At 41.5% G+C, this 12565-nt stretch overlaps 1 protein-coding gene across 1 annotated transcript; it reads right to left on the reverse strand.

Moving 5' to 3' along the window:
* Nucleotides 1-9321: 9321 nt before the first annotated feature.
* Nucleotides 9322-12565, reverse strand: LOC123493639 (AP2-like ethylene-responsive transcription factor At1g16060). The gene is made up of 5 exons (XM_045227593.2): nucleotides 11334-12565; nucleotides 11150-11232; nucleotides 10652-10749; nucleotides 10410-10534; nucleotides 9322-10279 (listed from the first exon to the last, which is right to left on the reverse strand). Exons 1-5 carry the CDS (start codon nucleotides 11498-11500, stop codon nucleotides 9685-9687), a joined length of 1068 nt encoding a protein of 355 aa, XP_045083528.2. The 5' UTR covers nucleotides 11501-12565; the 3' UTR covers nucleotides 9322-9684.

Raw genomic sequence — 12565 nt, forward strand, 5'->3', positions numbered from 1 at the left:
ATTGGGTCTTGTCCATCACATCATTCTCCTAATGATGTGATCCCGTTATCAATGACATCCAATGTCCATGGTCAGGAAACCATAACCATCTATTGATCAACGAGCTAGTCAACTAGAGGCTTACTAGGGACATGTTGTGGTCTATGTATTCACACATGTATTACGGTTTCCAGTTAATACAATTATAGCATGAACAACGGACAATTATCATGAACAAGGAAATACAATAATAACCATTTTATTATTGCCTCTAGGGCATATTTCCAACAAGTCGGTGGAGCCACGAGGGGCCCACGAGGGTGGAGGGCGCGCCCCCTGCCTCGTGGCCTCCTCGTTCGTTTCTTGACGTCCACTCCAAGTCCACTGGATCACGTTTGTTCCAAAAATCACGCTCCCGAAGGATTCATTCCGTTTGGACTCCGTTTGATATTCCTTTTCTGCGAAACACTGAAATAGGCAAAAAACAACAATTTGCACTGGGCCATGGGTTAATAGGTGAGTCCCAAAAATAATCTAAAAGTGTATAAATAAGCCCATTAAACATCCAAAACCGAATATATAATAGCATGGAGCAATCAAAAATTATAGATACTTGGAGACGTATCAAGCATCCCCAAGCTTAATTACTGCTCGTCCTCGAGTAGGTAAATGATAAAAACAGAATTTTTGATGTGGACTGCTACTTAGCATATTCTTCAATGTAATTTTCTTTATTGTGGCATGAATGTTCAGATCCGAAAGATTCAAGATAAAAGTTTAATGTTGACATAAAAATAATAATACTTCAAGCATACTAACCAAGCAATTATGTCTTCTCAAAATAACATAGCCAAAGAAAGCTCATCCCTACAAAATCATATAATTGGGCCATGCTTCATTTTCGTCACACAAGATGCTCTCATCTTGCACAACCCCGATGACAAGTAAGCAATTGTTTCATACTTTAGTAATCTCAAACTTTTTTCAACTTTCACGCAATACATGAGCGTGAGCCATGGATATAGCACTATGGGTGGAATAGAATATAATGATGGGGGTTGTGTGGAGAAGACAAAAAAGGAGAAAGTCTCACATTGACGCGGCTAATCAACGGGCTAGGGGGATGACCATCAATTGATGTCAATGCAAGTAGTAGGGATTGCCATGCAACGGATGCACTAGAGCTATAAATGTATGAAAGCTCAACAAAAGAAACTAAGTGGGTGTGCATCCAACTTGCTTGCTCACGAAGACCTAGGGCACTTGAGGAAGCCCATTATTGGAATATACAAGCCAAGTTCTATAATGAAAAATTCCCACTAGTATATGAAAGTGACAAAACAAGAGACTCTCTATCATAAAGATCATGGTGCTACTTTGAAGCACAAGTGTGGAAAAAGGATAGTAGCATTGTCCCTTTTTATTACTCTTTTTTTGGGCCTTTCTCTTTTTTTTGGGACAATGCTCTATTAATGATGATCATCACACTTCTATTTATTTACAACTTGATACTTAGAACAAAATATGACTCTATATGAATGCCTCTGGCGGTGTACCGGGATGGGCAATGAATCAAGAGTGACATGTATGAAATAATATGCATGGTGGCTTTGCCACAAATACGATGTCAACTACATGATCATGCACGGCAATATGACAATGATGAAGCGTGTCATAATAAACGGAACGGTGGAAAGTTGCATGGCAATATATCTCGGAATGGCTATGGAAATGCCATAATAGGTAGGTATGGTGGCTGTTTTGAGAAAGATATAAGGAGGTTTATGTGTGATAGAGCGTATCGTATCACGAGGTTTGGATGCACCGGCGAAGTTTGCACCAACTCTCAAGGTGAGAAAGGGCAATGCACGGTACCGAAGAGGCTGGCAATGATGGAAGGTTGAGAGTGCGTATAATCCATGGACTCAACATTAGTCAAAAAGAACTCGTATACTTATTGCAAAAATCTACAAGTCATCAAAAACCAAGCACTACGCGCATGCTCCTAGGGGGATAGATTGGTAGGAAAAGACCATCGCTCGTCCCCGACCGTCACTCGTAAGGATGACAATCAAAGAACACCTCATGTTTCAAATTTGTTACACAACGTTTACCATACGTGCATGCTGCGGGACTTGCAAACTTCAACACAAGTATTTCTCAAATTCACAACTACTCGACTAGCACAACTTTAATATTACCACCTTTATATCTCAAAACAACTATCAAGTATCAAACTTCTTTTAGTATTCAATGCACTTTAAAGTTTTTATCTTGGATGCCTATCATATTAGGACTAATTTTATAACCAAAACAAATTACCATGCTTTTCTAAAAGACTCTCAAAATAATATAAGTGAAGAATGAGAGATCAATAATTTATATAAAATATAACCACCACCGTGCTCTAAAAGATATAAGTGAAGCACTAGTGCAAAATTGTTTAGCTCAAAAGATATAAGTGAAGCACATAGAGTATTCTAATAAATTCCGATTAATGTGTCTCTCTCTCAAAAGATGTGTACAGCAAGGATGATTGTGGTGAACTAAAAATCAAAGACTCAAATCATACAAGACGCTTCAAACAAAACACATATCATGTGGTGAATAAAAATATAGCTCCAAGTAAACTTACCGATGGACGAAGACAAAAGAGGGGATGCCTTCCGGGGCATCCCCAAGCTTAGGCTTTTTGGTTGTCCTTGGATTTTACCTTGGGGTGCCTTGGGCATCCCCAAGCTTAGGCTCTTGCCACTCCTTATTCCATAATCCATCAAATCTTTACCCAAAACTTGAAAACTTCACAACACAAAACTTAACAGAAAATCTCGTGAGCTCCGTTAGCGAAAGAAAACAAAACACCACTTTAAGCTACTGTAATGAACTCATTCTTTATTTACATTGGTGTTACACCTACTGTATCCCAACTTCTCTATGGTTCATAAACTCCATTACTAGCCATAGATTCATCAAAATAAGCAGACAACACACGAAAAACAGAATCTGTCAAAAACAGAACAGTCTGTAGTAATCTGTAACTAACACAAACTTCTGAAACTCCAAAACTTCTAAAATAAATTTCGGGACGTGAGGAATTTATCTATTAATCATCTGAAAAAAGAACCAACTAAATAGCACTCTCCAGTAAAAAGTTGTAGCTAATCTCGTGAGCGCTAAAGTTTCTGTTTTTTACAGCAAGATCAAAAAGACTTCACTCAAGTCTTCCCAAAGGTTCTACTTGGCACAAACACTAATTAAAACACAAAACCACATATAAAAATAAGCTAGATAGATTATTTATTCCTAAACAGAACCAAAAAGCAAAAAAAAACTAAAATAAAATTGGGTTGCCTCCCGACAAGCGCTATCGTTTAACGCCCCTAGCTAGGCATAAAGGCAAGGATAGATCTAGGTATTATCATCTTTGGGATGCAATCCATAAGTGGCTCTCATAATAGATTCATAAGGTAATATGATTTTCTTTCTAGGAAAGCGTTCCATGCCTTTCCTTAACGGAAATTGGAATCTAATATTCTCTTCTTTCATATCAATAATTGCACCAATCGTTCTAAGGAAAGGTCTACCAAGAATAATAGGACATGAAGGATTGCAATCTATATCAAGGACAATGAAATATACGGGCACATAATTCCTATTTGAAACAATAAGAACATCATTAATTCTTCCCATAAGTTTCTTAATGATGGAATCCGCAAGGTGCAAGTTTAGAGAACAATCATCAAATTCACGGAAACCCAACATATCACACAAAGTTTTTGGAATCGTGGAAACACTAGCACCCAAATCACACAAAGCATAGTATTCATGATCTTTAATTTTAATTTTAATTGTAGGTTCCCACTCATCATAAAGTTTTCTAGGGATAGAAACTTCCAATTCAAGCTTTTCTTCATAAGATTGCATTAAAGCATCAACGATATGTTTAGTAAAAGCCTTATTTTGACTATAAGCATGCGGAGAATTTAGCACGGATTGCAACAAGGAAATACAATCTATTAAAGAACAATTATCATAATTAAATTCCTTGAAATCCAAGATAGTGGGTTCATTGCTATCTAAAGTTTTGACCTCTTCCATCACACTTTTACCAAATTTTGCATCAAGATCTAAAAACTCCGAATCATTGGGACGCCTTTTAACTAAAGTTGACTCATCTCCAGTCCCATCATTATCAAGATTCATATTGAAAAACAAAGATTTAATAGGGGACACATCAATTACTTTTAGATCTTCATCCTTATTATCATGAAAACTAGAAGAACACGCTTTTAGAAAGTAATCTTTCTTAGCACGCATCCTAGCGGTTCTTTCTTTGCACTCATCAATGAAAATTCTCATAGCCTTGAGAGACTCATTGATATCATTCTTAGGTGGAATAGATCTAAGTTTCAAAGAATCAACATCAAGAGAAATTCTATCCACGTTCCTAGCCAACTCATCAATCTTAGGCAATTTTTCTTCAAGCAAAGCATTGAAATTCTTTTGAGAAATCATAAATTCTTGAACACTAGTCTCAAAATCAGAGGGCATCTTATTAAAATTTCCATAAGAGTTGTTGTAGGAATTATCATAATTATTAGAGGGATTACTAGGATACGGCCTAGGATTAAAATTTCCTCTATAAGCGTTGTTACCAAAATTGTTCCTACCAACAAAATTCACATCCATAGATTCATTATTGTTCTCAATCAAAGTAGACAAAGGCATATCATTGGGATCAGAAGAAACACTCTTATTAGCAAATAATTTCATAAGTTAATCCATGTTTCCACTCAAAACATTAATCTCTTCAATTGCATGCACCTTTTTACTAGTAGATCTTTCAGTGTGCCATTGAGAATAATTAACCATAATATTATATAGGAGTTTAGTAGCTTCTCCTAAAGTGATTTCCATAAAAGTGCCTCCCGCGGCCGAATCTAAAAGATTTCTAGAAGCAAAATTCAATCCGGAATAATTTTTTTGTATAATCATCCATAAATTCAAACCATGTGTAGGGCAATTACGTATCATTAATTTCATCCTCTCCCAAGCTTGTGCAACGTGTTCATGATCAAGTTGCTTAAAATTCGTAATATCGTTTCTAAGAGAGATGATCTTAGCGGGAGGAAAATACTTAGAGTTAAAAGCATCTTTGCACTTATTCCAAGAATCAATACTATTTTTAGGCAAAGACGAAAACCAAGTTTTAGCACGATCTCTAAGCGAGAAAGGAAATAGCTTCAATTTAACAATATCATTGTCCACATTTTTCTTCTTTTGCATATCACAGAAATCAATGAAACTATTTAGATGGGTAGCGGCATCTTCACTAGGAAGGCCGGCGAATTGATCTTTCATAACAAGATTCAGCAAAGCAGCATTAATTTCACAAGATTCAGCATCGGTAAGAGGAGCAATCGGAGTGCTAAGAAAATCATTGTTGTTGGTATTGCAAATTCACACAATTTAGTATTATCTTGAGCCATCGTGATAAGCAAGCAATCCAACACACAAGCGAACAAGGAACAAGCGGAAAAGAGGCGAACGGAAAGAGAGGGCGAATAAAACGGCAAGGGTGAAGTGGGGGAGAGGAAAACGAGAGGCAAATGGCAAATAATGTAATGCGAGGGATAAGAGTTTGTGATGGGTACTTGGTATGTCTTGACTTGTGCGTAGACTCCCCGGCAACGGCGTCAGAAATGGCTCGTTGTCGGGAAATCAAATCTTGACTTGACTTGGTGCACACCTCCCCGGCAACGGCGCCAAAAATCCTTCTTGCTACCTCTTGAGCATGCGTTGGTTTTTCCCTTGAAGAGGAAAGGGTGATGCAGCAAAGTAACGTAAGTATTTTCCTCAGTTTTTGAGAATCAAGGTATCAATCCAGTAGGAGGCCACACGTAAGTCCCTCGTACCTACACAAACAAATAAGAACCTTGCAACCAATGTGATAAAGGGTTGTCAATCCCTTCACGGCCACTTGCAAAAATGAGATCTGATAGAGATGATAATATTTTTGGTAATTTTATGATAAAGGCTAAAAGTAAAGAAAGCAAAATAAACGGCGACAGAAATGGCTCGTTGACGGGAGATTAATATGATAGAAAATAGACCCCGGGGCCATTGGTTTCACTAGTGGCTTCTCTCAAGATAGCATAAGTATTACGGTGGGTGAACAAATTACTGTCGAGCAATTGATAGAAACGTGCATAATTATGAGAATATCTAGGCATGATCATGTATATAGGCATCACGTCCGTGACAAGTAGACCGACACCTGCCTGCATCTACTACTATTACTCCACACATCGACCGCTATCCAGCATGCATCTAGAGTATTAAGTTCATAAGAACAGAGTAACGCATTAGGTAAGATGACATGATGTAGAGGGATAAACTCATGCAATATGATATAAACCCCATCTTTTTATCATCGATGGCAACAATACAATACGTGTCGTTTCCCCTACTGTCACTGGAATCGAGCACCGCATGATTGAACCCAAAGCTAAGCACTTCTCCCATTGCAAGAAAGATCAATCTAGTAGGCCAAACCAAAATGATAATTCGAAGAGACTTGCAAAGATAACCAATCATACATAAAAGAATTCAGAGAAGATTCAAATATTGTTCATAGACAATCTTGATCATAAACCCACAATTCATCGGATCTCGACAAACACACCACAAAAAGAGTTACATCGAATAGATCTCCAAGAAGATCGAGGAGAACTTTGTATTGAGATCCAAAGAGAGAGAAGAAGCCACCTAGCTAATAACTATGGACCCGAAGGTCTGTGGTAAACTACTCACACATCATCGGAGAGGCTATGGTGTTGATGTAGAAGCCCTCCGTGATCGATTCCCCCTCCGGCAGAGCGCCGGAAAAGGCCCCAAGATGGGATCTCACGGGTACAGAAGGTTGCGGCGGTGGAATTAGGTTTTAGTGGTGCTCCTCGATGGTTGGGGGTACGTACGTATATATAGGAGGAAGAAGTAAGTCGGTGGAGCCACGAGGGGCCCACGAGGGTGAGGGCGTGCCCCCTGCCTCGTGGCCTCCTCGTTCGTTTCTTGACGTCCACTCCAAGTCCACTGGATCACGTTTGTTCCAAAAATCATGCTCCCGAAGGATTCATTCCGTTTGGACTCCGTTTGATATTCCTTTTCTGTGAAACACTAAAATAGGCAAAAAAAACAGCAATTTGCACCGGGCCTTGGGTTAAAAGGTTAGTCCCAAAAATAATATAGAAGTGTATAAATAAGCCCATTAAACATCCAAAACAGAATATATAATGGCATGGAGCAATCAAAAATTATAGATATGTTGGAGACGTATCAGACGGCAGTTGGTCTGGGCAAGATGAATGCGTTGATCCATCCTGAAGATGGCACGATGGAAGATGGCGGAGGCGGATCCTAGAGCGTGCGCATGTCATGCGCCTTGAGGGTCTCTAGACCCTTGGTGCTCTTGGCTTGCACTTAAACGATATCCTAAGATCCGGAAAACGTGATCATCAACAACACTTGAGCTTGTCCAAGAGGCTAGACTAGGAATCTTTTATATAACCATTTATCATTCCACACGTGCATATGAGTTTTTCACTGAATCGCGTATTTCAGGATCATAGCAGTTATTACATAGAATATAAACTATTTAATTATGAGTATGGAAACATAATAATACAAATTATTGCCTCTGGGGCATATTTCCAAGAAATGTGACCCGGCCCAAAAGGAGGGAGAGCGGCTACCTGAGGGTGGCATATGACCTTAGAACCGCGAGTCGATTTTGGCGTTAAGGAAAGAACAAGAGGAAAGGAAGGAGCTCGCCAGAGAAGACTAACCCATTATCTATACCTACCTACTAATAAAGCAAGGTGCGTTTCTCCGATTTTTTCATCCGTTCACCGTTAGAAGATTTTTTTTCTATCTGAGGTGGTACTTTTGTTTTTTAAATAAACCGAGGTGGTACTAAACTTGTGTACGTCTATCTATTAGAAAAGGAAAAAACATTTCTACAGAATTTCATATATGGGCCGCGGGCGCTATGGCCCAGTAAAGTCAGCCCTTTTTTTCCTGCCCACACAGCAACAAAAATCCTATTTCCCGCGCAATGCGGCAAATAGTTCGAACTACACACATGGCGCCCAAGACTGGGCCGCCCAGTTTTTTCTGTGTTGTGTTTTAATTTTTCTTTTTCTTTTTATTTCCTATTTATTTTTTATTTTCCCATTCTAAGACAATTTTTTTTCATTTTTTATGCAAATCAAAATTTTCAAACAAATTTCTGAATTTACTTTTTATTCAAAATTTCGTAAAAAGTTATGAATTCCAAAAAGTGTTCCTATTTCTAAAAAAAATTGGAATTTTTTTATCGTTCAACTCTTTTTTAAAACAATCTTTGTATTTTTAACAATTGTTCCAGATTTCAAAAAATGCGTTCATAAAATGTTTCAAATTTGAAAAATATTCTTGTTTTAGTGATATGTTCAAAAATTGAAATAATATTTCATTAAAGAAACACATTTTCTATAATTCTTCTGAATGTTCAAAACATGTCCCCATTTAAAAATTTGTTCACAACCTAAAAAATGTTCATATTTTTATAAAAGGTTTATGTTTCAAGAAATGTATGTGAAATTCAAGAAATGTTCCGTTCATATTTTTTGTTCTTGGTTTTCTCCAAAAATGCATGGATTTTTTTTAAAAAATGTCCGTAATTTAGAAATTTGTTCACGTTACCAAGTATATTTGATAGTTCATGTTATGAATTCAAAAATTTTGTTCCTATTTCGAAAATGCTTGCACTTTCAATTTATGTTCCATTCCAATTTTTTCAAAAATTAAAAAAACATTCCCATTTTTTAAAAAGTTAGGGTTTTTCCAATTTTGTTCAAGATTTAAAAAATATTACAAATTTGAAATATATTCTTGTTTTTGTGATATGTTAAAAAATTAAAAATATTTTTTGCATTAAGAAACACATTAAGGGCTCCATGTTGAACTAGAGAATACGGACATGTGGGGGTCTTCATCCATTCTTCTATTGAGTTAGAGGCATGTAGTTTTATTATCCCATTGCAACACACGGGCATGTGTGCTAGTCTATCTGGCAAGCTACCGGTTATTTATCTTAGCGGATTTATCTTAGCGGTGTGAGGGTGATGCTAGTTCGTCGAAAAAAAAGGGTTCATCGCCAGGGTTAGAGTTGTGGAAATAAGCGGTTAGGCCGGCGGTTGAGGGCGGTTCAGATAAGGTCACGAGGAGAAAGACCATGAACAATATTTTCAGAGAGAAGATCTAACGGTTGCTTTTTCATCCAACGGCCAGGAACAACTCGAGTGACTCGGATTCTAAATTAAATTCAGTCTACTGTCCCCTAGCCATTTCCAAAGTTTCACTGCCAAATGCTGGAGCCTTCACCAGTTGTCCCACTTTCACATTCTACAAGGCGGTTACCGGCCGGCCATGACGCCGCTGCCACCCCAAAATTAACCACACTTCCCCATTGCCCACAGCTATTTACCGCGCGTACTATCTTTGGTTTGGTTGTACATGTACGGTTGTACCTACTACCTACCTACATGCCTGAGAGGCTGAGACACGGACACGCATGCAATGCACCGGCACAAACAGCTCACGTCCATCACCATCCTGCGAGCTGGCCATGGCGGGCTGGCGGCTGCGCAGGAGAGGAGACCAAACTCAGGCGGCGGGCGGCGCGTCGAAGAGCACGCTCTCGATGTCGTCCTCGAAGCCCATGTCAGCCGGCAGCTCGCGCAGGTCGTCGTCAGACAGCCACCGTCCGGGAGCGCCGCGGGGCGGGTACCTGGCCTCGAAGTCGGCGCGGTCCATGCAGAGCGCCTGCAGCACCTCGGCGATGGCGCAGTCGACGTCGTCCTGGAGCACCGGCACGGGCTCGGGCTCTTCCTCCTTGGGCTCGACCTTGGGCAGCAACAGTTGCCCTGCCGGTTCCGGGTCTAAGTCGACCTTGCAGAGGGGCGGCTGCAGCTGCTGGTCCACGCAGTAGGAATCGACGTCGAAGTTGGTGACCGCGGCGAGGCCCCGGAGTTGTATCGCCGCGAGGTCGTACGCCCGGGCCGCCTCTTCCTGGGTAACTGCATGCAGATTGAGAGTGCCGTTTCTTGTGATGAGCCACAGAAACGTGATAGAGCGAACTTGCAAGGACAGAGCGATAGAGAACACACTGAATATCCCCAAGTAGAGGTATCTCTTGCTGCCGCCGCCGCTGCCGCTACCGCAGCCTATCCTCGCCTCCCACCGGCCCTTCTTGTGATGCCTGCGGTGCCAATAAGTTACTTCATGTCAGCAAGATCACTCATGGCATGGCATTGCTGTGTCAATGTCACAATGTGGTTGATCTGATCGAGGACAATAGCTCCTCGAGGAAGGCGTGCGTGCATACATACTTTGCTACTCCCCTGTACTTGGAGGCGCCTCTGGCGAAGCCACTGCTGTCGCGCCTGAGTATGGCCACGTACTCCTCTCTGGTCACGCGTTGCATCCTCTCCAGCTCGTCCTTGTACGTGTCCACCTGCAGCAACGATCGAAGGGCAGTCCTCTCATGTTGAACAGAATTATACTACTAGCTGCCAGCTGAGTAGTACAGGTACTCGTATTGACTACTGACATATGACAAGACACAACTTACTGGGAAGTTAAGGAGGAGGCCGCCGCACTGTGCACCCCAGTACTTGAGCGCCGCGAGGTCATAGGTGCGAGCTGCAGCCTCTTCGGTGTCATAAGCTCCTGCCAAGAAACGAGAGTAAGCAGTGATCTTAACTAAACCATGCGCGTAGTGTGGAGTACTTTCCCCTCGTAGATTAAGTGTTGAGGGATTTTAAATTCGAAATGTGGAGTACTATCACGAGGGACAACGCAATCTTTGACTCACCCAAATAAACTAGTAATTGAAGCGATGAGATATGGACGCGTATCACCAGTTCACCACACGTGTCCCGAGGAAGACGAACACCAAGATTGCAGCACAAATTAGTTAAAGACCAAGAACATCAGCTAGCTAGCACATAAAAGAACATCCTAGTGGCGAAGAATAAATCGAAGTGACGATCAAAACAGAGCAAAATGAGGTAGCCAACTAAGCTGAAAGAAAGGCTTTGATCCAGCCAGGCCTGGGTGTCTCTCTCACCTTGCCTGCCTCTCCTGTTCTGAACCGTGCTCCGGTAATGCCTGTCCCACAGGTGCACCTCGTACTTCCCCGAGGCGCAGTGCCTGCACCACCACCACCAATGGCGCACATCTCGATCAGAAATCAAACACAAAGATCGCCACCCGGATGAAACCAAGAAGGGGAGAAAGAAGTGCATGCTCACCTGCTCACGCCTCTGTAGACGGACGACCCCCTCGACGGGAGAACGACGGCGTCGCTCCTGGCCCTCTTCTTCCTCTTCTGGTTCGTCACCGCGCAGGATAACCCAATGCGGGAGCCCCCGGAGCAGGCGGACGCCGAGGAGGACCAAGTAGGCTTCTTGTTCGTCATGTTTGCTTTTGATTTTGATTACTTCTCTGTCGTACTGCTCCACCTTGCGCCTCGAGGAAGGTTGCTGCTAGTGGAAAGGGAAACAGACGCCGAGCGCGCTTATACACAAGTGGTAGTGGAGCACTACTATAGTATAGCTCACATCACATGGAGATAAATGCACTCGTGGTCATCGTATTTAAAGCGAAAACACGATACGATCACTGAACTTTGAAATACGCTCATTACGATTATTGTATATACGAAGTGGTGATTATACAGTCACCGACTCGCCGTATAGCATCGTATTAAAATCTGTTGACCAGTCAAATGGTTCTGCTGACCGGTCAAATAATTTGTGTGGCAAAAATTGTAGTGGGTCATGCGGGTCAAGAAATAAAATAAGAGAAACAAAAACAATGCTCTTCTGGTTCGTCACCGCGCAGGATAACCCAATGCGGGAGCCCCCGGAGCAGGCGGACGCCGAGGAGGACCGAGTAGGCTTCTTGTTCGTCATGTTTGCTTTTGATTTTGATCACTTCTCTGTCGTACTGCTCCACCTTGCGCCTCGAGGAAGGTTGCTGCTAGTGGAAGGGAAACAGACGCCGAGCGCGCTTATACACAAGTGGTAGTGGAGCACTACTATAGTATAGCTCACATCACATTAAGATAAATGCACTCGTGGTCATTGTATTTGAAGCGAAAACATGATACGATCACTGAACTTTGAAATACGCTTATTACGGTCACTGTATACACGAAGTGGTGATTATACGGTCACCGACTCGCCGTATAGCATCGTATTGAAATCTGTTGACCAGTCAAATGGCTCTGCTGACCGGTCAAATAATCTGTGTGGCAAATATTATAGTGGGCCATGCCTGTCAGTGGGTCAAGAAATAAAATAAGAGAAACAAAAACAGTGCGCGCGAGCGAAGGGGATTCGAACCGGCGCCCTCTCACACGAGCCGACCGCGCGGAACCGCTGTGCCAGATAAGTCAACTTGTCATTTAGTAAGCGCTTCATCACCTTTTAAACAGCACAATTCACACAATGCACACAAGCGATCCAAGCAGTCCTAAAAA

Source organism: Aegilops tauschii, chromosome 4 (assembly GCF_002575655.3).
Source record: "Aegilops tauschii subsp. strangulata cultivar AL8/78 chromosome 4, Aet v6.0, whole genome shotgun sequence".
Lineage (NCBI taxonomy): Eukaryota > Viridiplantae > Streptophyta > Magnoliopsida > Poales > Poaceae > Aegilops > Aegilops tauschii.

Coding starts and splice junctions, on each gene's coding strand:
- LOC123493639 (XM_045227593.2), bottom strand. CDS start 11,500: ATGACGAACAAGAAGCCTACTTGGTCCTCCTCGGCGTCCGCCTGCTCC. Junction 11,233..11,333: donor GTCTACAGAGGCGTGAGCAG/GTGAGCATGCAC, acceptor GTGGTGGTGCAG/GCACTGCGCCTCGGGGAAGT. Junction 10,750..11,149: donor GAACAGGAGAGGCAGGCAAG/GTGAGAGAGACA, acceptor GTTTCTTGGCAG/GAGCTTATGACACCGAAGAG.